The sequence below is a fragment of the Ctenocephalides felis genome, unplaced genomic scaffold (assembly GCF_003426905.1).
Source record: "Ctenocephalides felis isolate EL2017-DRISC unplaced genomic scaffold, ASM342690v1 CF-g0.4_SCAFFOLD_03571, whole genome shotgun sequence".
NCBI classification, from domain to species: domain Eukaryota; kingdom Metazoa; phylum Arthropoda; class Insecta; order Siphonaptera; family Pulicidae; genus Ctenocephalides; species Ctenocephalides felis.
Genome location: NW_020539725.1, coordinates 66,727,668 through 66,750,066, shown reverse-complemented (window position 1 = coordinate 66,750,066; position 22,399 = coordinate 66,727,668). Strand labels below are relative to the sequence as shown.

General features: G+C 30.7%; 2 protein-coding genes and 3 pseudogenes across 2 annotated transcripts; 1 reads left to right on the top strand and 4 right to left on the bottom strand.

Annotated features, from left to right (window-relative positions):
- Positions 1-2,927, bottom strand: part of LOC113386572 — a 37,221-nt pseudogene extending 34,294 nt beyond the window's left edge.
- Positions 2,928-6,067: 3,140 nt separating this feature from the next.
- LOC113385355 (D-aspartate oxidase) lies at positions 6,068-9,102 on the bottom strand. The gene is made up of 5 exons (XM_026623198.1): positions 8,915-9,102; positions 8,732-8,855; positions 7,502-7,647; positions 7,233-7,389; positions 6,068-6,440 (listed from the first exon to the last, which is right to left on the bottom strand). Exons 1-5 carry the CDS (start codon positions 9,100-9,102, stop codon positions 6,108-6,110), a joined length of 948 nt encoding a protein of 315 aa, XP_026478983.1. The 3' UTR covers positions 6,068-6,107.
- A 670-nt stretch (positions 9,103-9,772) lies between these two features.
- Positions 9,773-10,678, bottom strand: LOC113384798 (protein FAM50 homolog). Its single transcript, XM_026622556.1, has one exon. The coding sequence runs from the start codon at positions 10,523-10,525 to the stop codon at positions 9,794-9,796; it is 732 nt and encodes a 243-aa protein (XP_026478341.1). The 5' UTR covers positions 10,526-10,678; the 3' UTR covers positions 9,773-9,793.
- Positions 10,679-12,556: 1,878 nt separating this feature from the next.
- LOC113384422 lies at positions 12,557-15,186 on the top strand (annotated as a pseudogene).
- Positions 15,187-17,759: 2,573 nt separating this feature from the next.
- On the bottom strand, positions 17,760-19,828 carry LOC113384423 (annotated as a pseudogene).
- Between the last annotated feature and the right edge of the window lie 2,571 nt (positions 19,829-22,399).

The window sequence follows — 22,399 nt, the reverse complement described above, 5'->3', positions numbered from 1 at the left end:
AATGTATGGAAACTGATTTCTTTAAAACATTCCTCACCTCAGTGTTTACGACTCTCGTCGTCGTAAAATATTAAACAATTCGCACTGCATTTTCATTGAGCGATAATAACAAATGGCATTATTATATGTTAAATACTTTTGCGGAATTCCATCGTGTGAAACTCACCGAAAACCGAGATTACGATTGTTTTGTTATTCGATAATTCGTTCGACATTGTTTAAACAAATTCGTTAGCACATTATAATTGACTCATGTCATGCAATTTTGATTTGAAATTAACATTCTACAAGATAACGAAATAAATGTTGAAACAAAACACCTTTGTAAATGGATATGAATAACATTATTTATAAATAACAATATTTTTAACTTCCCGTAGGCCCGTAGGGTAAGTTATAGTAATCGCAAAAAAATAACTAGCTGTAAGTGGAATTCTGTCTTGAGGCTATTATGGCATCGTGCCTTGAGGCAAATTGCTGGAACTTCCCGTACCGTAACGAAATGTTCGAGGAATACTGAATGTTTTCAAATAGATTATTATAAATATTGTAACATTGTCTAATATTTATAAGAATTATATAAACTGAATTGCAGAGTTGAAATTATTTGTAAAGTATATTAGAACTATAGTCAGAATTAAAAATAAAATCTGAAATATTTTCGATATACAAAAAACTAAAAAAAAAAGAAAAAAAATGGAACAAAATTTTTTTCCAAAATCAATTATTTTGTTAAGACAAGCAGAAAGTTATTTGAATCATTTAAATCGAACGCTTAGTTCTCTCAAAAACTGCCATTTTTACATATTTAGCGTATCTTCAAAATGGCTGGGCCTGCCTTTGCCAAAAACCAATAAACACTTCTCCCAAACATTACTAATTGAATGTAATTAGTAATTGAATTTTAGATCATTCAAATCGGATACTCCCTTCTCTCAAAAATTCGATTTCTATTTTCTGCACTCTTTGCTCCCTATCTCCGAAACGGCTGGACCTGCCTTTGCCAAAAACTATCAATAGGAATCGAATGTTTTTTGAACCATTCAAATCGGTTGATCCGTGCGCCCGAAAACGTGACTGGAAATTTGTATCCATACATACATACGCACACACACACATCCATTTTTTCTGAGGTATGCCAAAACGTTCAGAAACCTTCAAAACGTCGAGAAATGTAAAAATTTTCAATTCCGATTTTCGGCCCATTACAATAACTTACCCTACGGAAAGTTAAAAAATGAAAATTTACGTTTCAGAGGTTTCTGAATATTTTGTCATACCTTAGAAAAATATGATGTATGTGTGTGTGTGTGTGTATGTGTGTGCGCGGATACAAATTTTCGTCGACGATTTCGGGAACACCGATCAACCGATTTGAATAATTAAAAGAACATTCGATTCGTATTGATAAGGAGACGTGCTGATTAGTTTTTGGCGAAGACAGGTCTAGCCGTTTCGGAGATACGGGGCAAAAAGTGCTAAAAACGGTAACTCAGTTTTTAAGAGAACGGAGCTTCCGATTTTAATAATTCAAAAATCATTTTACTTGTATTGACAAGATGAAGAACTGATTAAATTTTTGGGAAGGCAGGTCTAGCGGTTATCGACTCTCGATACAAATAAATTAAAAAAATGTCATTTGGCGGTCAAAAATATTTATTGGACATATGTACATTAAATTATCAGATATTTTATAGAGATTTCAATAATGTGTACACATTTTGTGTGATTTTTTTGGGTTCCGTATCAAGATTTTTTATTACGGTACGGGAAGTTCCAGCAATTTGCCATAAGGCACGATGCCATACACCACTAGTTTCAATTATTTTTAATGATTTGTTTGTTAGTTGAATACGCCATGTAATATACTAATATTCGAGAAGAGAAACAATTATTCAACTACTTAACCGTTCAATTAGCACATGTTTTCGATACGGTTTAAGTTTATAAATAATCGAAAATAATAACTACTTTACAAGGTTATCGATCAGTTGAAGAAATATGAAACAATCGATTAAGGTAACTAACACCATATAGAAAAAGTGTACAAATCTTGGCCTCTTTGAATCGATTTTGAAAATTCAAAAACTAATTGAAAAATATCATTTGGGAGTTTTTAACAAAGATCTGCCAGGTCATTCTTCGTAATTGATTTAATAAAATTATATAGAATACTTGGTCTTAATGAACATACTGAAAAATTATAGTCCTATGAAAATTGGTTCAATAATAAAAATTAATTAAAATTTGGATTAGACGGCTTTTAGAAGATACTCCGTGTATGGTGTTGGTCATTGTATAATTTAAAAAAATTGTACAAAATTGAATAATCACACATTATAATGATCTACAAGTAAATATACTTATAAAGCAGACTATTTATAATGATTTATTTGAATGGATTTCATATTCCTCGAATATTTCAGACCACAAAGACTTCAAATCAATACAAAACTGATTCAAACAATTCATCGTCATTTTAATTGAATCATTAGATAAATTTTAGTTATTTGTAAGGACAAACATTACAAATAAATCAGCTGCTCGTAGCCTCAATAATATATTATAAAATCATAGGCTTATTTTGTATAAAATCCTTGTTTATTTACATATTCCCAATATTATTTTCAGTCCACGTACATGAAAATTTCTCAAAAACATGTAAATAAACAAAATCACACAAAAATAACCTCTCAATCAATTTGACACATCTAGAGAAACATCAAAATATCATCCACGTCCAACACTGACATGTAATTTTATAACCGAATATAAATCGCAATTTCAGGATTTTATACAAATATTTTATCGTGGTACAATATGAATGAATATATATTTAAATAATTATTAATAAAATATAATTCACTCACCTCTGACGGTGACATCGTCGCCATTCTTTAACTGAGTGCGACCTTCGAGAAATTGACATAAGGCGATGTGGATAGCATTTTTAATGGAAAATTGTTGGTTAAATTCGATTCTATTAAGTAAATATGGATTTGGCAAGATTTTTTGGTAGTATTTTTATCAGAGGTTTATATGATTTGTAAAAATTTATAGAAAACAAAATGTAAATTAAGTGCGATGGTTACCTTTGTTATATGGAATCAGACCATAGGATTTATAGGTTAGGTTTTTACAACTTGATGAAATAATTAAGGTATTTTATTATAAAAACATGTAGTCACACACAAATTTCATTAAGTTCTAGTTAAATTGAGAATTTATAGGATTAAATTGAAATTCTACTGAAGATACTGCAAATTGTAGGAGAGGGCAACAAAAAATCAAAAAGGCATAATATTGATTTTGGAATACATTTTGGATAGATTTTTGAAATAATTAGTGTATTTTACTATATAAGTATGTATAAACTCAACAAAGGTTACTTAAGTTATATGAATTTGGATGATCGGATTCTATTCATTATAATAAAGAGTAGTCTGCTCGAATTGCTTTTCTATCCTTTGTTTATTATTTTTATTACCTTTATTCACTTCTATTTAAATGCTGCCCATTTAGAAACCTTTAATTTTCATTAAGAATCTTACCATTTGCACACTCACGTTTAGACAATAAATTTTTCAAAACACCTTGTATATAATTTAAATTATAATTATAATTTAATAAATAATAAGTACTAAAGTTTTATCAACATGTACATTTCCTTTTTTAAATATTTATATTAACTTTCCGTAGGGTAAGTGTTAAATATAAATATTTTTATTAACTTGATCAAGTTCTAGTTAAATTGAGCATTTATAGGATTAAATTGAAATTCTACTGAAGAAAATGTAGAGAGGGCAACAAAAAACCAAAAAGGCATAATATTGATTTTGGAATACCTTTTGGATATATTCTTGAAATAATTAGTGTATTTTACTATATAAATATGTATAAACTCAAACAGGGCTAGTATAAACTCAACAAATGTTGCTTAACTTATAAGGAAGCGGATGATCAGACGGTATTCATAATAATAAAGAGTATTGCCCAAAGGCAAGTGTGAGAACAGCACAAACCGATGATTTCCTTCCTTTTGGTTAGATTCTTGAAATAATTAATGTATTTTACTATGTAAGTATGTATAAACACAAACAAGGCTAGTATAAACTCAAGAAAGGTTACTTAAGGTATATGGAATTGGATGATCGGATTCTATTCATTATAATAAAGAGTAGTCTGCCCGAAGGCAAGTCCATGGTGTAAGAGCACCACAAATCGATGATTTGCTTTCTATCCCTTGTAGCAGAGGTTAACAAAAAATCAAAAAGGCATAATATTGATTTTGGAATACCTTTTGGTTAGATTCTTGAAATTATTAGTGTATTTTACTATATAATTATGTATAAACTCAAACAGGGCTAGTATAAACTCAACAAAGGTTACTTAAGGTATATGGAATTGGATGATCAGATGCTATTCATAATAATAAAGAGTACATTCAGCGAGCTTATCTCATTATTAATTTTATTAACGGTACGAAATGACATTATTTGGGTTTTATCATTATTGAGTAAAAGATTATTGGATTTAAACCAATTGGAAATTGAAGCCATTACTAAATTTAATTTGTTACTTATTCCTTCCAAAGAATTTCCCTTAACAATAATACTAGTGTCATCAGCAAAAAGAATAAATTTACAAAGATCTGAACAATTTGGAAGATCATTTATATATATAAGAAATAATAAAGGTCCAAGTATTGAACCTTGAGGGACACCGAGTTTGATATTTAATTTGTCTGATATTATTACCGAACCATCATCATCGCTCAAGTAATAATAAAGAAGGCAAGTCCATAGTGTAATTGTACCACAAATCGATGATTTTTTTCTTCCCTTGTAGCAGAGGGCAACAAAAAAGCAAAAAGGCATAATATTGATATTTTACTATGTAAGTATGTATAAACACAAACAAGGCTAGTATAAACTCAACAAATGTCACTTAAGGTATATGGAATCGGATGATCAGATTTCATTCATAATAATAAAGAGTACTGCCCGAAGGCTAGTGTAAACTCAACAAATGTTACTTAAGTAATATGGAATCGGATGATCGGATTCTATTCATAATAATGAAGAGTACTGCCTGAGGGCTAGTATAAACTCAACAAATGTTACTTAAGTTATATGGTTTGAATGATCAGGTTCTATTCATATGAACTGAATTGCAAATTTGTAATGTAAGTTGTAATAAAGAGTACTGCCCGAAGGCAAGTCCATGGTGTAAGAGTACCATAAGATGATTTCCTTTCTCTCCCTTGTTTATTATTTTCATTACCTTTATTAACTTTTATTTAAATGCTGCCCATTTAGAAACCTTTAATTTTCATTAAGATTCTTACCATTTGCACACTCACGTTTAGACAATAAATTTTTGGAAATACTTGTATATAAATTAAATTATAATTATAATTTAAAAAGTCTAATAAATAATACATATACGTTTTCTTTTATAAATATTTATATTAACTTTCCATAGGGTAAGTTATAGTAGTTGTCAAAAATTGAAAATGAAAATTCTCTGAAACCGATTTGAATGATTCAAAAAGCATTCGATTTCTATTGTTAGAGAGAGATGTGTTTACGATAGTTTTGGCAAAGGTAGGTTAGTCATTTCAAAGATATAATGTAAACACTCAAACTTGATCAAGTGTGGTTAAATTGAGCGTTTATATGATTAAATTGAAATTCTACTGAAGAAAATACAGGTTATAAAATCAAAAAGGGATAATATTGATTTTGGAATACCTTTTGGATAGATTCTTGAAATAATTAGTGTTTTACTGTATAAGTAAAAATGTCATTTGGCGGTCAAAAATGTTTATTGGACATATGTACATCCAATTATCAGATAATTACACATTTTGTGTAATTTTTTTTGGGTCCCGTACCAAGATTTTTAATTACGGTACGGGAAGTTCCAGCAATTTGCCTTAAGGCACGATGCTATGCATCCCACTAGTTACTATTTGCATAGTGTTATGCTCTAAACAATCCTTATAAAACACAATTCTAAATAGAGATTTCTAAATTTACATCCATTATTACAATTTGCTGTTTCCGGCCAACATATCCCTGACCAATTTCACCGCATGTTTTGCACTACCTGGTGCTGTAGTTACCCCATAACCACCGTGTCCATAAATTATGGACTATTTTAACACTCTCGGTGCCCCTTCTCAGTACTTCGCCTTCGATTCTTACTGGATCTCTGTGTGGTCTCAAACCGACCAACTCATTTACGACTTTAGCAGTCTTCAAACTAGGTACTAGAGATTCGCATCGTTCTTTAATTGCTGCCCTATCGTATTTACAAATTTCGGTGTTGTAACTGTCGTATTGTCTTACGCCTCCTAAGGTGACTGTCTCAAATCCTGGGATAACGTAGGTATCGTAGTCACCGTAGAAAGCTGTTTTTATCCATGGGGCTTTGACCTGGGTAAGGGAAATAGAATTAATAACTTCCCATGGGGTAAGTTATAGTAATCACAAAATTTTGATATCTTTACGTTTCAAAGGTCTCTGAACATTTTGACATACCTTCGAAAAAATTGATGTGTGTGTGTGCGGATACAAATTTTCGTCGACGATTCGGGAATGCCGATTAACCGATTTGAATAATTAAAAACATTCAATTCGTTTTGATAAGGAGACGTGCTGATTTAGTTTTTGGCGAAGGCAGGTCTAGCCGTTCCGAAGATATGGAGCAAAAAGCTTAAAAAAATGCTTTTTGGTGGTCGAACATCAAATATTTTTTGTAATTTAAATCAACCGATATGATTGGGTATCAAAAACTTTGAAAAAATTTCAAAATTAAAAATTTTTGTTTTCAAAAAGTTACAAGATTTAAAAAAAATTCAGAATTTTCTATAATATTTCGAAATCAATATTTAAATTTTTCAAATATTTTCAAAATTTTCCAAAAAAATTCAAAATTTTCAAAATTTGCCTTAAGATAGATGCTATGCACTACTAGTTTTATATTCAAGTCATTCTGAATCGCTTGACACAAAAATTTGAACTAGTTATAAGTGCCTTCTGAAAAATTAGATAAATATAATAATTAATTATAATTTTTAACTATTTTATAAACGTTTATATTATGATTTCTCGGCGATTTAAGTCATTCTGAATCTTGTACAGGTCTTTCCTATGTAAAACACTCTCGAAGCGAAAGACATAAAAAAATATATTTGAGTATATTTTCATCAAACATTTTATTCTTACCTTTATAACTTGTCCTCGAATTGGTACCAATTTATTATCATTGCACAAAATTTTTGCCTGGAGCCCAGTGCAATTAACAACGATATCATACTTTTCAGGCAAATCAGCAAAATTGTTTATTGTATATTCTGTAATGTGACCGCCGTTTGATAAAAATCTAAAAAGTAAATTCATATTTTAATTATTAATTTATATCAGTTAATATCTAATGCAAAGATATATTTGTAAAATACCAATGAAGGTAAATTAATATTTTATTATAATTATACTTTTGTTTAGCCCATGGTAAATATAATCTGCATTCTGTTAACAGTGTGGTAAAAAATGATCCATATTTCCAATTTCCTGGACATAGCTGAAGCTCATCTTCAGTCGCTGCTCGATATATTGGTACCAATTTTTCAATATAGGAATTCTGAAAATAATATTATGTTTATTCTTAAAGTATCTGTGTGCCTAATAAAAAAAATATTTACATATATTCTTCGAATGCCCATAGTACCGACAGGTATAGCATTGCAATTTAAAACATTGCCGGATGAAAAATGAATCGATTACTGAAATTGTCACAAAATAGGTAGGAGGGTGAAAATTTAGGGCTGCGTTATAAAAGAGTTAAACTAGTGGTGTATGACATCGCGTTTTAAGGAAAATTGCTGGAACTTCCCGTATCGTAATTTAAAATTTTGAAAAGTTTAGAAGAAAAATTATATTTTTCAAGATTTGAGTTTTTTTTTTGAACATTTTTGAAAATTTTGAAAACGTTTGAAAAAATTGAATGAGTGCCTTTTTAGAAAACGCTGATAATTTTTGGAAACTGTTTTTTTTATTTTTTTAACCTTTTTGAAAGTTTCTGATACTTATTCATATCGGTTTATCTATAATGTCTTAAATATCTGATTTTCGACCGGTAAATGGCATTTTTTTAACATTTTTTTCTTGATCTCCGAAACCGCTGGACCTGCTTTTGCAAAACTTTAAACAATTCTCCATTACGTCTATACAAGTGGAATGTTTTTTGAATCATACAAATCGGGTGATCCGTTCTCGCAAAAACTTAATTTCCATTTTGAGCACTCTTTGCTCCATAACTCCGAAACGGCTAGATGCCTTTGCATAAAACTAATCAGCACGTCTCCTTATTAATAAAAATCGAATGCGTTTTGAATAATTCAAACCGGTTGAGCGGTGCTCTCAAAAACGTTGATGAAAAATTATATCCACATACACACATTCATACATACACACACATGATTTTTTTAAAGGTATGCCAAAATGTTCAGAAACCTCTGAAAAGTAACGGTATTCAAAAAAAATTATTTTGTAATCGAACTCTCAGCACTTAGTATGAAAGAAAGTGTGAAAAATAGATTTTAGCTGATTTACTGAATGTGTATATAAAATTACATTATATTACAATCGGTCTAAACGTTCCAGAGGAGCATGAATACTAACGTTACATATTTGTTTATATATATATATTTATTTTAATTATCTACCCTCGTAATGTGTGCACTTTTACTTGAAAATATATAAACAGACAACTGAGTCACTCCTGCCTCTGCTGCTTCTGAAGTCTTTCTTATACTGTCCCAATAGTAATAGGAATCATTTATAATTTGTCTACAAAACATAAAAATAATTATACAAAAACCTTGTAATTTTTACAATTATCCTTTTACCTTGTTATTTCATCGGTGGGACCACAAAAACTTGTACCAGGTCTGAACAAACCAGCAGCAACATAACTGGTTGTCTGATTTTCGAATTTATTTGACAATATGTGAATGTCTGCTCCACGATAAGTTGATTGCAATTCTAATGCTGTTGTTAAACCGATAACACCGGCTCCGACAACACAGATTTTCATCCTGATCAATTTAATAAAACTTAAACCAAAAAACACAATTTTTATTATTATATCACAATTATTTACATAGTTCTAGACAAGCAATGCTAAATGTTAAATATTATTGATTTGTGTGATAAGTTATCTGTGTGAATGAAATTATCTCTGACACAGTTCAAGGATCAATCTTGAATTCAAATTTTAACTGATTTTTATATCTGAAAAGAATTTACTAGGTAATAGGAAACTAATTTTCTTTTTGGAAATTAAAACTATAAATAATTTTGTTATCACAAAGTTTATTCATGTAAATTATGTAAACCTTATATTAAAATTATATTCTTCTTTTTAATAAAAGGTTATTTACGAATTATTAACTAAGGCTTTTATGATTGCATTTTTAAATTTTTATGTATTTAAAAAGTTAAGGTTTGAAAAAAGTTGAATATCAAAGCTCAAATTATGACTTATTAGAATTTATTTTAACTAATATATTTTAAAATAATTAAATATAATATTAATAAATAAATATTTTGTAAAGCACTGGTATTTATTGATTAATTAAAAAATGTTCATATTTACATTCCTAAGGGCTACATTAATTAATTTAGTATAAAGTTAATTTTGATATTTTTTTTCAATTTCATAGAAAGATTTAATTTATGAAATTTATTTTTATGATATGAATTTACTACTCTTAATATTTTTCATCTCATTTATTTTTCTTCTTATCTTTTACAGTATATTTATCATAAGTTTTAGTAGGATCGTACGGTTCCCATCTGCTCGCTGGAAATATATGTTTATTTCTTTCATACCAACTCCTAAGCAAAACTTTGCCCGCATGTGATTCTTCTTTCTCAATAGAAGCATCACTTATCATTCTAATATCATCTTTAACATCGAACTGAAATAAAGGACCACTCTTCCCTCTGGCCTTTGTTACTATAAAATCATAAAATGTGTAATGATGCGGCAGTATCAAGTCTTCTTTAACATACATTAACTGATCTGCCATGATAGTTTTGAGCTCGCTGAATTCTGGTCTAAGTTTTTCTAGACATCTTTGTAAAAATTGGTAAATTGAATTTCCTTTTTTCATAATCACATTTCGACGATGTCCTGAACCATCCCAATAACTGAATGTTATGTCAATTTCCTGGTCTTTTAATAGGGCTTGTGCTAATTTTTTTTCTCTTTCTCTAACAATGTCTTCTTGTTTGGCTTTCATTTCATCCAATGTAACAAGACCGATTGTGGAGCTTTTGAGCTGTTGTTCAACAGCATCGTAATGTGTTGCAAATTTCTTTTCGATATTATATACTTTTAATTCTTCCTCTATTTTCTTTTTCCTGTACTCTATTTCTTGTTGAGCGAGCTCTCTCTTCTTCATTAATTGCATAGCTCTGCCAGCCTCGCTGGCTGCTCCTTTGTAATGGGCCATCGTGGAGAAAATGTAATAAAATCTTAAATAATAAAGAGCTGTTGTCTTAAATTAGTAAAAGAAGATTTATGTAATTGAAATTGATATGATGTTTACTTTGTACACAATAGTTATGAAAAAAAATTTTTTTTCAACAAATATCAAACGATTAAGACTTACAAATATAAATTAACTAGTTGTTAATCACAAATAATTAAATTTTGAATTAGATTTTGATCTTGAGTGGTTTTTTACACTATGTATATTATTTACAACAATAATAATAACCAAACTTTCTGACAGTCAGACATTTATTACCAGATGAGAATTTCAGAGTAATAAGACAAATCGCGTTACCCACGTTTTTGAAACCACTGAGACTGTTTTAACGGTTTCGACATTTAAAAATCTCAAAAATATTTATATAACATAGCAAACATATTTTTTCTAAACGTTTTCTCAAAAATGGGATATTGATCAATTATTAAATAAGATTGATCTTGGAATATAATCATTAAATTTAATTAACATTAGCTGTGCTAATTATTAGAATCTTCAAAATATTTGAACAAAACAATTGTCACTTCTCAAGGATTTTCTACAATTAAATAAAAGTAGCTTATATGTTTAAATGTATTATTTCATAAGTGTGTAATAGTTTAATAAAACATTCTTGTTTTATAATAAATGTGTGTATTTTTGTTGAATTCTTCGTAGCTATTCTTTACAAAAGTCAAAAAGTATTAGATCCGTTACTCTTAAATATAAAGCTAAAATTAATGTTAAGAAATGATCTTTATCTGACACTAATGATGCAATTTAAACCCCCAAAAGAAACTTATAATTTCACTAGGTCAGACAAAAACTTGCTATCAGAATTTAGACCATAGTATTCCAAAGATATATTTAAATTGTTTATGAAGAAAATACTATGCCAATTTATTGCTCAAAACAGGATAGAACTCATACTCATGTCACCAGAGAAATTGTATTTAGAGAAACAAAGTTATAAGGAAATAATTAAATTAAAATCTACAGCAACAACTATTAAGAAAAATGGTAAATTAAAAGAGACATTAAAAACATATATTAGCTGCAAAATCGATGAATGAGTTAGAACCTTTATATGCACCTTTTAAAGTAAGTAAACACTCCCTTGCCGAAAAAGCTAATTCTAGGATCTTTAGGACTTGAAAGTACAGCTTTACAAATTCTTGATGGCAATAGAGTGGTTAATTCTGCTCATTGTGTTGTAAGAGGTTTAGGTTCTCTTATAGAAGCTTTATTAGGCATTCAGCATATTATTGCAGATGTTATAAGCAAAGATAAGGACTATTAGAAAACAGAGATATTTAACAGAGGCATTAAAACAATCTCAAAATTGAATTCCCTGTTTTCATAACATTTTGACAATGGCTCGAACCATCCCATTAACTGGATGTTACGTCAATTTCTTGGTTTCTAAACAGGGCCTGCTGTTCTGGCAACTTTATCATGGTTTTTTGCGTAATCTGATTTCTTCCTCTTCATGTTTACTGTCTGGCAAAAATGATATGTCCAAAGAATCTTTTCTTAGGTATCACATTGCTTTCATCTGTTTATCTTCCTTCCATGATAGTTCCACTTTCTACTTCTCCTCATTATTACCATTAACATCTTACCCTTTTTGATCCATGTTGCGAGATTAAGCTTGGAATTGATTTTCTTGGGCTGTGTTTCTTCCAAAATCCCTAATTTTGGCCTGTCTTTCTCTGCATGTCTTTGTGATCATTTTTTTCTCTTTATTCAACAAGAGGCCAGCCGAAGCAGTCCAGCCTCGGCCGACCAGCCATTATGCAAGTTTTTAATCACTTATAATATTTATTTCTATCCTGAACGCTTTACTTATAAATATAAGTACGAATAAAAGTAATAACCAATTATAACCTAACTATTTGACATCCAAACAAGTATTACCTGATGAGAATAAAAGCCTAATAAGAAACGAACCACTTTTTAACATTGTATTGCCAGAGGAGCAAATTTCTGAAACTTCAAACCACTTCACTTCACGTCACTTTTCATTTGTCAACGATTTCCTACGATTGCATTTAGGAAATACAAAATAGAAAAAGACTTTGTTGTAAGTTGTAATTTGAACATTTTATAAGTGTGTAATGTAGTTTAACGAATGGTAGTTTCCTTTTGATACTTGGATTTATTTTGTTTATAAATCTTTATTACAAATGTCAAAAAGCGTTAGATCCGTTATCATTAAAACTGAAAGCGATGTATCACCGCCGAAAAGAAAAGCAAGAACAACTAAAAAAGATGTTAAGAAACGTTCTTCATCTGTCGAATCTGACACCAATGATACTGGAGTTAAGGCTGGTCCTTCTGCAGAAAACGATGTTTCCAAACCTCCACAAGAAACCTATCAATCCACATGGTCCGACGAAAGATTGCTATCTGAATTGGAAGATATAGATTACAATATTTCAAGAAATATAATTAAATTGTTCGTGGACGAAAACACTATACCATTTATAGCTCGATACAGGAAGGAGCTCACAGGTTCTATGTCACCCGAGAAATTACGTTCAGTTAAACAAAGTTATGAGGACATAATTAAAATAAAATCCAAAGCCTCTAGCATGGTAACTACTATTAAGAAACAGGGCAAATTAACAGAGTCTTTGAAACGATGCATATTATCTGCCAAATCGATGAACGAATTAGAACATATATATGCACCTTTTAAAGTGAGTAAACACTCCCTTGCCGAAAAAGCTAGATCTTTAGGACTTGAAAGTACGGCTATACAAATTCTTGAAGGCAAAGGAGTGGTTGATCCTGCTCGCTGTGTGTCAGAAGGTAAAAAAGGTTTAAGTTCTATTCTAGATATTTTGTTAGGAATTCAGCATATAATTGCAGATATTATAAGCAAAGATAGGGATCTGTTAGACGAGTTACAAAAAATATATAAAAATGATAGAATGTTTATTGAAAGTTCATTAGCAAAACAACCTAAGAAGGATACCAAACAATCATCTAGTCATGCCAAAAATAAATCAGTTAAAAATGTCGACCAAGAGAAGTTTAAATTATATTTTGATTTCAAATGCAGAACTAGTACCATTCAGCCTTATCAGATATTAGCAATAAATCGTGGGGAATCTCTTAAAGTTCTAAGTGTTAAGATAGTGATTCCTGATGCTGCAAAACATACAATACAAAGATTTTGTGAATCCAAATGGCTTCGAAAAGGGACTAACTATCCAACTCGAGATAAATTATTTAAAGATTCATTCCAGGATGCTTATAAAAGACTAATATCTCCTTTAATAACTCGTGAAATTAGAAATAGTTTGAATAAAAAAGCTGAAGACGCTTCAATCCAAGTTTTTAGTAGTAATTTAAAACATTTATTAATGACACAACCTGTGAAAGGTTGCAAAATATTGGGTATTGATCCTGGTTTTTCAAATGGTTGCAAAATGGCTTTGATATCAGAGCTAGGAAAAGTATTAGACACCGCTGTGATATATCCACATTCTGGAAAAACTGCACTCGCTGAAGCTACTGTTGCTAATCTTATGAATAAATATAATTGTTCACTCATTGCTTTAGGAAATGGTACCGCTTGCAGAGAAACCGAGCAGTTTTTGGGTAAGTTGATTAACTCTGGACAGTTACCAAGAGGCACTAGATACAGTATAATAAATGAGAGAGGTGCTTCAATATATTCTTGTAGCGATGAAGCAATTAAAGAGTTTCCAAAACTTGATACAAATCTTCGCAGTGCTGTTTATATAGCTCGTTGTCTACAAGACCCTTTATGTGAAATGGTTAAAATCGATCCTAAACATCTGGGAGTAGGAATGTACCAGCACGATGTTTCTCAGAAGCTTCTTGCATCATCATTACATGAAGTTGTTATAGAATGTGTGAGTTTCGTAGGCGTTGATATAAATACTGTTTCTCACACCTTGTTGAAACAAGTGGCAGGCATAGGTAATTCTAAGGCTGAAAAAATAATTAAATTTCGTGATAGAAATGGACCATTTCGATCAAGAGATGGTGTGAGAGATGTGGCTGGTATCGGGCCTAAAAGTTATATACAATTTATAGGATTTATAAGAGTCGTCAGTGATACTAGTGGCTGTGAAACAAATCCCTTGGATAGAACTTGGATTCATCCAGAAAGCTATCATATAGCTGAAATAATTGCAGAAAGAGCTAAATTATCATTAAAAGACATTGGAAAACAAACATTTATAGAAAACCTGAAAAGCTATGCAAAAGTCTTCTCTGCTTCCAAATTGGCTGCAGAACTCGTGGTTCCAGAAGCCCAAGTCAATTGGGTAATTGAAAGTTTATCAAGAGACCCCAATAAAGATTATAGATGTGACAGCAAGAGTAATGAACCTTTGTTCAGAAAAAATGTTACAAGCCTGGACGATCTTAAAATAGGAGAGACTTTAACAGGAATTGTTGAAAATGTTACTGATTTTGGGGCTTTTGTGGACATTGGTGTGGGGACTGCGGGACTTATACATGTTAGTAATTTGAGAAAACATCCTAACCCTATTGAACTAGGATACCGAGTTGAAGTTAAGATTGTGAATCTTGAAATTGAAAGAAAACGAATCGGTTTAGACTTGTTACAAGTATTATGAGTTATATTGATAAATATTTTTATACAGAAAAAATAGTTTTGTTATTTCTATTTTGTAATATTACTGCAAATAAAACAATGGTAAATAAATTTTGATAATTTGTTGATATTGAAAACATTACAGTACAATTGAATATTTTAATTCAATTCAGTTGTTGGTAATTTGCTCTTATGCTTGTTTCTTCACAAAGAAAATTATAGGTGACTGACTAAGCAAAAGATTAAACGGCATTTAGCCTTCAGGCAAGTTGCATGAACTTGATGAATTAACTTCATGTAAGGTACCTTTACGTTTCAAAAGTTTCTAGTAAAAATTGTTGTATGTTAGTGTGTGTGTACGCTGTGCGGATACAAATTTTCGTCGACGATTTTGGGAACACCGATCAACCATTTGAATAGTTCAAAAAACATTCGATTCGTATTGATAATGAGACGTGCTGATTAGTTTTGGCAAAGGCAGGTCTAGCCGTTTCGAAGGTACGGGGCAAAAAGTGCCCCAAAAACGGTAATTCAGTTTTTAAGAGAAGGGAGCGTCCGATTTTAATAATTCAAAATACATTTTACTTGTATTGACAAGGTGAAGAACTGATTAATTTTTTGGAAAGGCAGGTCTAGCGCACTTCGGAGATCTAGTAAAAAAAATGCCATTAGGCGGTCAAAAATTATTATTAGACATATGCATATCACAAATTATCAGATATTTTATGGAGATTTTAATAATGTGTTTCAATTTTGTTTACGTTTCTATGGGTTTCGTAACATCGTTTGTCCGTTAGACAGCGACGCGGCGCTTACGCGCTTCGATATTTTATCTCTCGCATCTAAAGCAGTGCGATTGCTTTGAAAAAAAGATTAAATTTCCAAAATATTTCAAAATGAAAAACAAAAAATTTTCTCCAAGTGTTTTTTTCAAAAAATCTTTTTTTTTCAAAAATTTAAAATTTCTCAAAAATCTAATTTTTTCAAAGTTAAAAAAAAAATTAATCCTTTTTAAAAAATTTAATTTTTGGTACGGGAAGTTCCAGCAATTGGCCTTAAGGCGCGATGCCATACACCATCACTAGTTTATAAGTGATTCATCTCAATAAAATGTGAGAAAATATTCAATTTTTTATATTAATTATATTTCAATATGTTAAGAGCAGGACTACTCTATTGTCAAATATTTTCCTGAAAATTTAATTGAAAGTTTCAAATTTATAGAATTATATTTAACATTATGAAACGTTCTCAGCATATAATTAAAATGACTATAATTTGTATTAAACAAATTGAATTGAAATAAAAAGCTTTGATAATTAATAAGTTTAATATTACTACAAATAAAACAATTCATAAGTAAATTTTGATATATTTGCACTTAATAACAAAGTACTTGCCGAATATGCTATATCTAATGGTGATCACATAACTGCACGATATAACTAAATGGACAAAACAATTTTAAAGCGGCAACTATTGAAATCATAAATTTAATCACTTTATTTTCATTTCATTATTATTATTATGGGTCGTACAACTAGCTAAGTAGTTATTGAATTGTTAACAGATCAATCTACTATATGTCATGAATACAATGCCTTTTGTTTCAATCTTTTAGTGGAAAATAGTTAAAGATGAATCTTTAATTAAATCCATTCCAGGTTCTCAGAGCTGTTCTTTTAATTATATGTTTCGGTTTAAATTACATGTGTATGCATATTGATTGGATACAATTAGTCTACCTACAAATGATCTAAAGGCATTCTAATGTGCATGGTTGTCTTACAAGTCTACAAACATTTTAAAGAATTAATTTTTAATTATATTTAGTCTGATAGAACTGAGTAAAACAATATATCATCCCTCTAAGTACGGTTCTATATGAATTCCATAATGTTACACTCAATTATATCAGACTAAATATAATAAGTTTTTAATTTTCAGTCCTCTAAAATATGTGTACGCTTATGGGAACAAATTTGCTTATATCAATTTATAAACATCGATTACTTATATTAGTCATATTTTAGAGGATTTATATAACTAGTTCTGTACAAAAAATGTTATGAACAACTGAACCCTGTAATACGAATTATTACAATCTCAAAACACTCGTGAAAGCAGAATCTCCAAGTCTACATATATTTTTGGTAAGTAATAATTAATATTTTATTACAACAAAACAACAATTTTAAATTATTGACTTTGTGGAAGAATAATACTAGTAATTTCATTTGATTTTTATTTGAAAATTTATGTTGATTTGGAGATTTACAAAAATGTTCTTCTTAAATACAACAAATATCACTTGTATAAACATGTATAACGAGGTGTGTGTGTTATAAATGCACATATTTAAAAGTTTTGAATAATCACAGAGGATGAAACATAAAAAGCATTCTATATTCTAACAAAAATACACAGTGCAAAATTATTTTTATAAAATTCATATTACTGTATTTATATATATATATATATATATATATATAAATATAAATATATTTTTATATAGAAATTTGGGAAGCCTCAAAGAGTTCCATTATAAAATTTCATTTCTGTGTGCAATTATTCAACTGCACGGAAACGAGATTGTAATCATTCATTCAGGAAGGCTATTTTTAGAGATTCTTCTCTCAACAAATTTAAATATTCACCTAATTCAGCCAAGGATGCTTCAGACATTCCGCAGCCGTTGCTCTCTTATTTGGATCAAAATCTAACATAGGTTTTAAGAATTCTGCAAATTCTGTGGCCTCTTGCAGACTCCATTCATATTTTTCAGTCAGCACATCGACAAGGCCCCAAGGTTTCAGCCCCGTAATGTGGCGCAGTTCGCACTTTTTATTGAAAACTAAATATGAAAACTTGCCGGATAGTGCAATTTTTCTAGGAATTTCTCCCAGTAATTCTATTATATGTGCTAAGTGATCTTCATCTCGGTTATAGTCCTCACCAGAATGGGGTTCAAATAGATAATCTCCAGTCGCCAACTCGAATGCCATGCAGGCTGTGCTCCAGATATCAGCCGAAGTGTTGTACCCCGCACCTAGAAGCACTTCTAAAGATCTATACTGCCTAGTTTGAATGTCCTCTGTAAAATGCTTATTGACCCAGCAGGCATTTCCTAAATCAGCTATTTTGACTTCAACATCACAAGGCACTAAGGCTGGATCTGGAGGCGGTTCTGTTTTTATAGAATTTGGTCGTTGAACTTCACGTTCTGGACTGTTATTTGAATTATTTTCAGTTGGTTCACCACTTCCCTCTTTTATTCTCACTACTGTGTCGCCCCCTTCACCCGCAGGAGTATTAGAGTCCTCATCAGCAGACTGTTTTTCACCGCCTGCCATTCCATCAGAAGTGGGTGATTCTGATTTTTCTGATTTCGTTGAACATCCATTCACCTGCATTGTTATCGGGTTATTATCACTATCTGGTGTTGCGGTATCTTTGATGCTATCATCATCACCATCAGGAGATCGAACTTCATTAACACTAGTACTAGAATCTTCAGGTGATTGGACATTTGAATTCTCACTACTATCTAAATTACTTATTTCAACCTCACCATTTTCTGATACGCTAGTCCTAAGTTCCTTCATTTCTTCAATCTGTTCCATTTGCTTGCGCAACAGCTCAGATTGACGTTTCGCTTTCTTTTTTAGTTTCTTCTTTTTGTTTTTGCTCATTTTTGTTTTTAAACTTTGCTCCTGAAACTCTTTAGGAGCTGTGCTTATTAAAGACGTAGGTAATTTCAAGCCCTTACTATGTAATTCTGTTGCCTCGCAAGCTAATTTTCTGATATAGTTCTCATCAACACAGACTAGTACATTTTCAGGTTTGATATCTGTGTGTATGATCTTACACTTGGTGTGCAAATAATCCAAACCCTCCAACACTTGTCGAATGATGACTTTGACATTGGCTCGTGGAATACCGCGATAATTCGATTTCAGTATTAACTTGAGCAAGTGATGTCCTAAAACTTCGAATACCATACAAATGTGAGTGCCATTGATGCCACTTATTTTAAAATCGTTCAGCAACTGTACAGTCTTATCCCGTTTTGGATCCGTGGGGTCGCTGTCACGAACGGCTTTTAATATTTTGATTTCATCTCTGGCAGTCTCGGTGAAATGAGGCGCTGATTTCACGACTTTAAGAGCTACGAATCTTTTATCCACGAGGTCCCAGCACAGCCAAACCGTTGAAAAGTGTCCCCAGCCCAGTTTGCGTGTGACATGGTACCGGGAGAGGAACAGGTCTCCGATTTTGACGGGATGGTAGCCGCCTTTGCAATAATCCGAAGTGTCTTCCTGCTCCTCCTCTTCCTCGCTCGTGTAGATCTCTTCCTCATCCTCTATCGTTTCGTTAGAGGAGCTATGTGACGGCTCAAACCTGTTATTGTATCTGTTATTTCCCTGATTGTTCTCGTCATTTTTGGCTTTCTTCTTGCCTTGCTTATGACGCTTCTTCTTCGCTTGAATGGCGAGCAGCCGCCTATTAACATCTGATTTGGAACTCATTTAGAATAAATTACGGATTTGAAACAACTAAAAAAACGTAAAACCCAATTAATTCATTGCGATAGCTTTTGTTTGAGTATGGCGGCCGAATAAAAGAACAAAACGAAATCGGTCATAATGGCATGAATGAATAACTTCTCCGTGCCGTCCTTTGCTGTCAAGTCGACCATTCGCGAAATGCTACCAACCGACGGCGGCAATGGCGATCGGAATGCGGCAATTTGAAAATTGCGAAAGCGGCAATTGTGCAATTCGTTTTTATTGACAGTAACGATTTGACGGACTATACGATTGTATATTGTTCGTTTTCCATGACATTTACATTTGAATTAAATTCATTTAGTTAATTTTCACTAAATTCATAATCGCTTTTGTTGGCATTTTGAACTTGTGTCTCCTAGACAATATAATAACAATAATGATATAATATAATGATATAATAATAATAATAAATATAATGTTGTGTCTTGAAATCAAAGATAAATTTAATACTTACATTTGAATTAATATTAAGTGTAAATAGATAATCACATTTAAAATCCATTATATTTTGTTCAAAATTATCAGCTTAAAGTTTTGAATGTACACACAATTATAGTTAAGTTACTCAACTTAGTAATTAATCAATATTCAGTTTAAAAAGTTTGTAAAAGACAAATTTATGTAAAAAAAGGAAATTTTATCATATCGATAAATTCGAATGACAGTGACATATTCTACCCGACTGTCGGAACAGATTAGTGACCATTTTCATTGGTTATGTTGGTAGAATCTTGCTGACGACCATTAACTGTCAGTTTTGGAGGGAACAACGGATTTCGTGTTTGACTTTTTTATTTCCCGAAAAAATATATTTTATCATTAGTCTATTGTAAGTTTTAAGTTTAAAATAATTCAACAATGGCTCAGCCATCAATCACATCATATTTTAACACGAGAAAACGTGCTGCAATCGACGATATTAGTAGTGCTAGGAACAAGGTGATGCTTTTGGATAATGACGCTTCACAGGGTGACATTGGCCTTATTGCTAAAGCCATTTTACTAAAAGGTGTAGATACTCAATTCAACGAAAAGATTAAACAGAAGACCATAGAGCCTAAGAGGAATCGTGTTGTTACCAAGTTGGACTTTGATTCTCCGGTTCGTAAGACCCCAGTACGAAGGGTTGCAAATAAAAGCAAAAATGCTACTACACCTAAGCCTCAACCGAAACAGAACTGTATTTTTACACAACTGGGCTCTTTGTCGCCAGTTAAAAAAGCTCAACCTCCTAAAGAAATCATTCTCAAAAAAGCTACTCCTGAAGTTACTAATGCAGCTCCTGCTGTCAAAAAAGAGGAATCAATTAAACAAGATAATGCTGTGCCAGCCGAAACAAATCAAAATAAGAAAGATGAAACCAAAGGAACTTTATCTGCACTTAATGCTAAAACTGATATCAAAGATATGTCTTATGCGGAGATTAAAACTAAACTTACAAAAAGTTCTCGATTGGAAGAACTTAAGGCTAGAGTTAACAAACTGAATGAGGGCATGAAAAAATTGGACGAGAAGAAATTACCAAAACTTGAGAAACCAAGCTTGAAAGAGTTCAAAACTATTGACTTGGTAGTAACCACGAGGTGAGCATATAAAATCATATTATTTAATGCATGTTAGGGGTAACATCATTGTAATAGATTAATAAACGTTTAGATAAAGGAAAATATTTTAAAATGGCGCCTCACAGCAATAAGAGTTTGTAAAGATATTGATTTTTATGTAATTAAGCGAGTATTTGTGTTAAATCAAGATTTGCAGTGGCGTTACCTCTTTAGTATGGAAAAAATACTGCATACTTGTCTAAATACGACTCTTTGTACTTTTATGTTTGAAATAGTATGATTTGTTCCTTTTAAGGCGATATGAAAATCCAAAGGGTAAAGCAATGCTTTATTTGCACTAGATTCAATACATATTTAATATCATCTTTGTTTATTTCCAGTTATTCTTATTAATAAATAAGAAATACATTTACATGTTATACAAAAGCACAGAATATAAAAGTTTTACATGTTTTTCTGTGATTAAATATTGACGAATTTAAATTCTTCACTCCTAATTAATATAAATTCTGGATCATGCAATATAAGTAATTTCTTCAATTGAAATATAATTCATATAAAAATTTAACAAAGGATTTCCTTAATAAAGTAATTTAATCACAAAAATTCTATTAAGACATGTGATATAAATAATCTTTAATTGAATTATCATTCATATAATTTACAAAAACTCACTTATTAAATGATTATTTTTTTAATAAATAAATGGAAATTCTATCAAAACTTGAGTAGATGGATTTTTATTATGAAATATCGGGATTTCTATATTTGCATTCTTTAATTTTAAATTCTTATTAGTTCAGATTTATCAAAGGTTATCATCAGTAAATTCTCGATTGATTTATTTTGAATTCCATAAATATATTATGGAATTAAATTAAGGTTATCATCAGCAAATTCTCGACTGATGTATTTTGAATTCCATGCACAAATATTATGAATAGAATTCTTTCAAATTCTTGTAACAAGAATTTTTTTTGGTATGTTATCTTTACATTTTTGTAGATATCTTTCAAGTAAAGTATTCAGGAATTTTCTAATAATTAAGTCATAGCATACTATATCGTACCAATATTTTAAATATTTTATTTGGAAATTTAACTGCATTTTTAATTGTAATTAA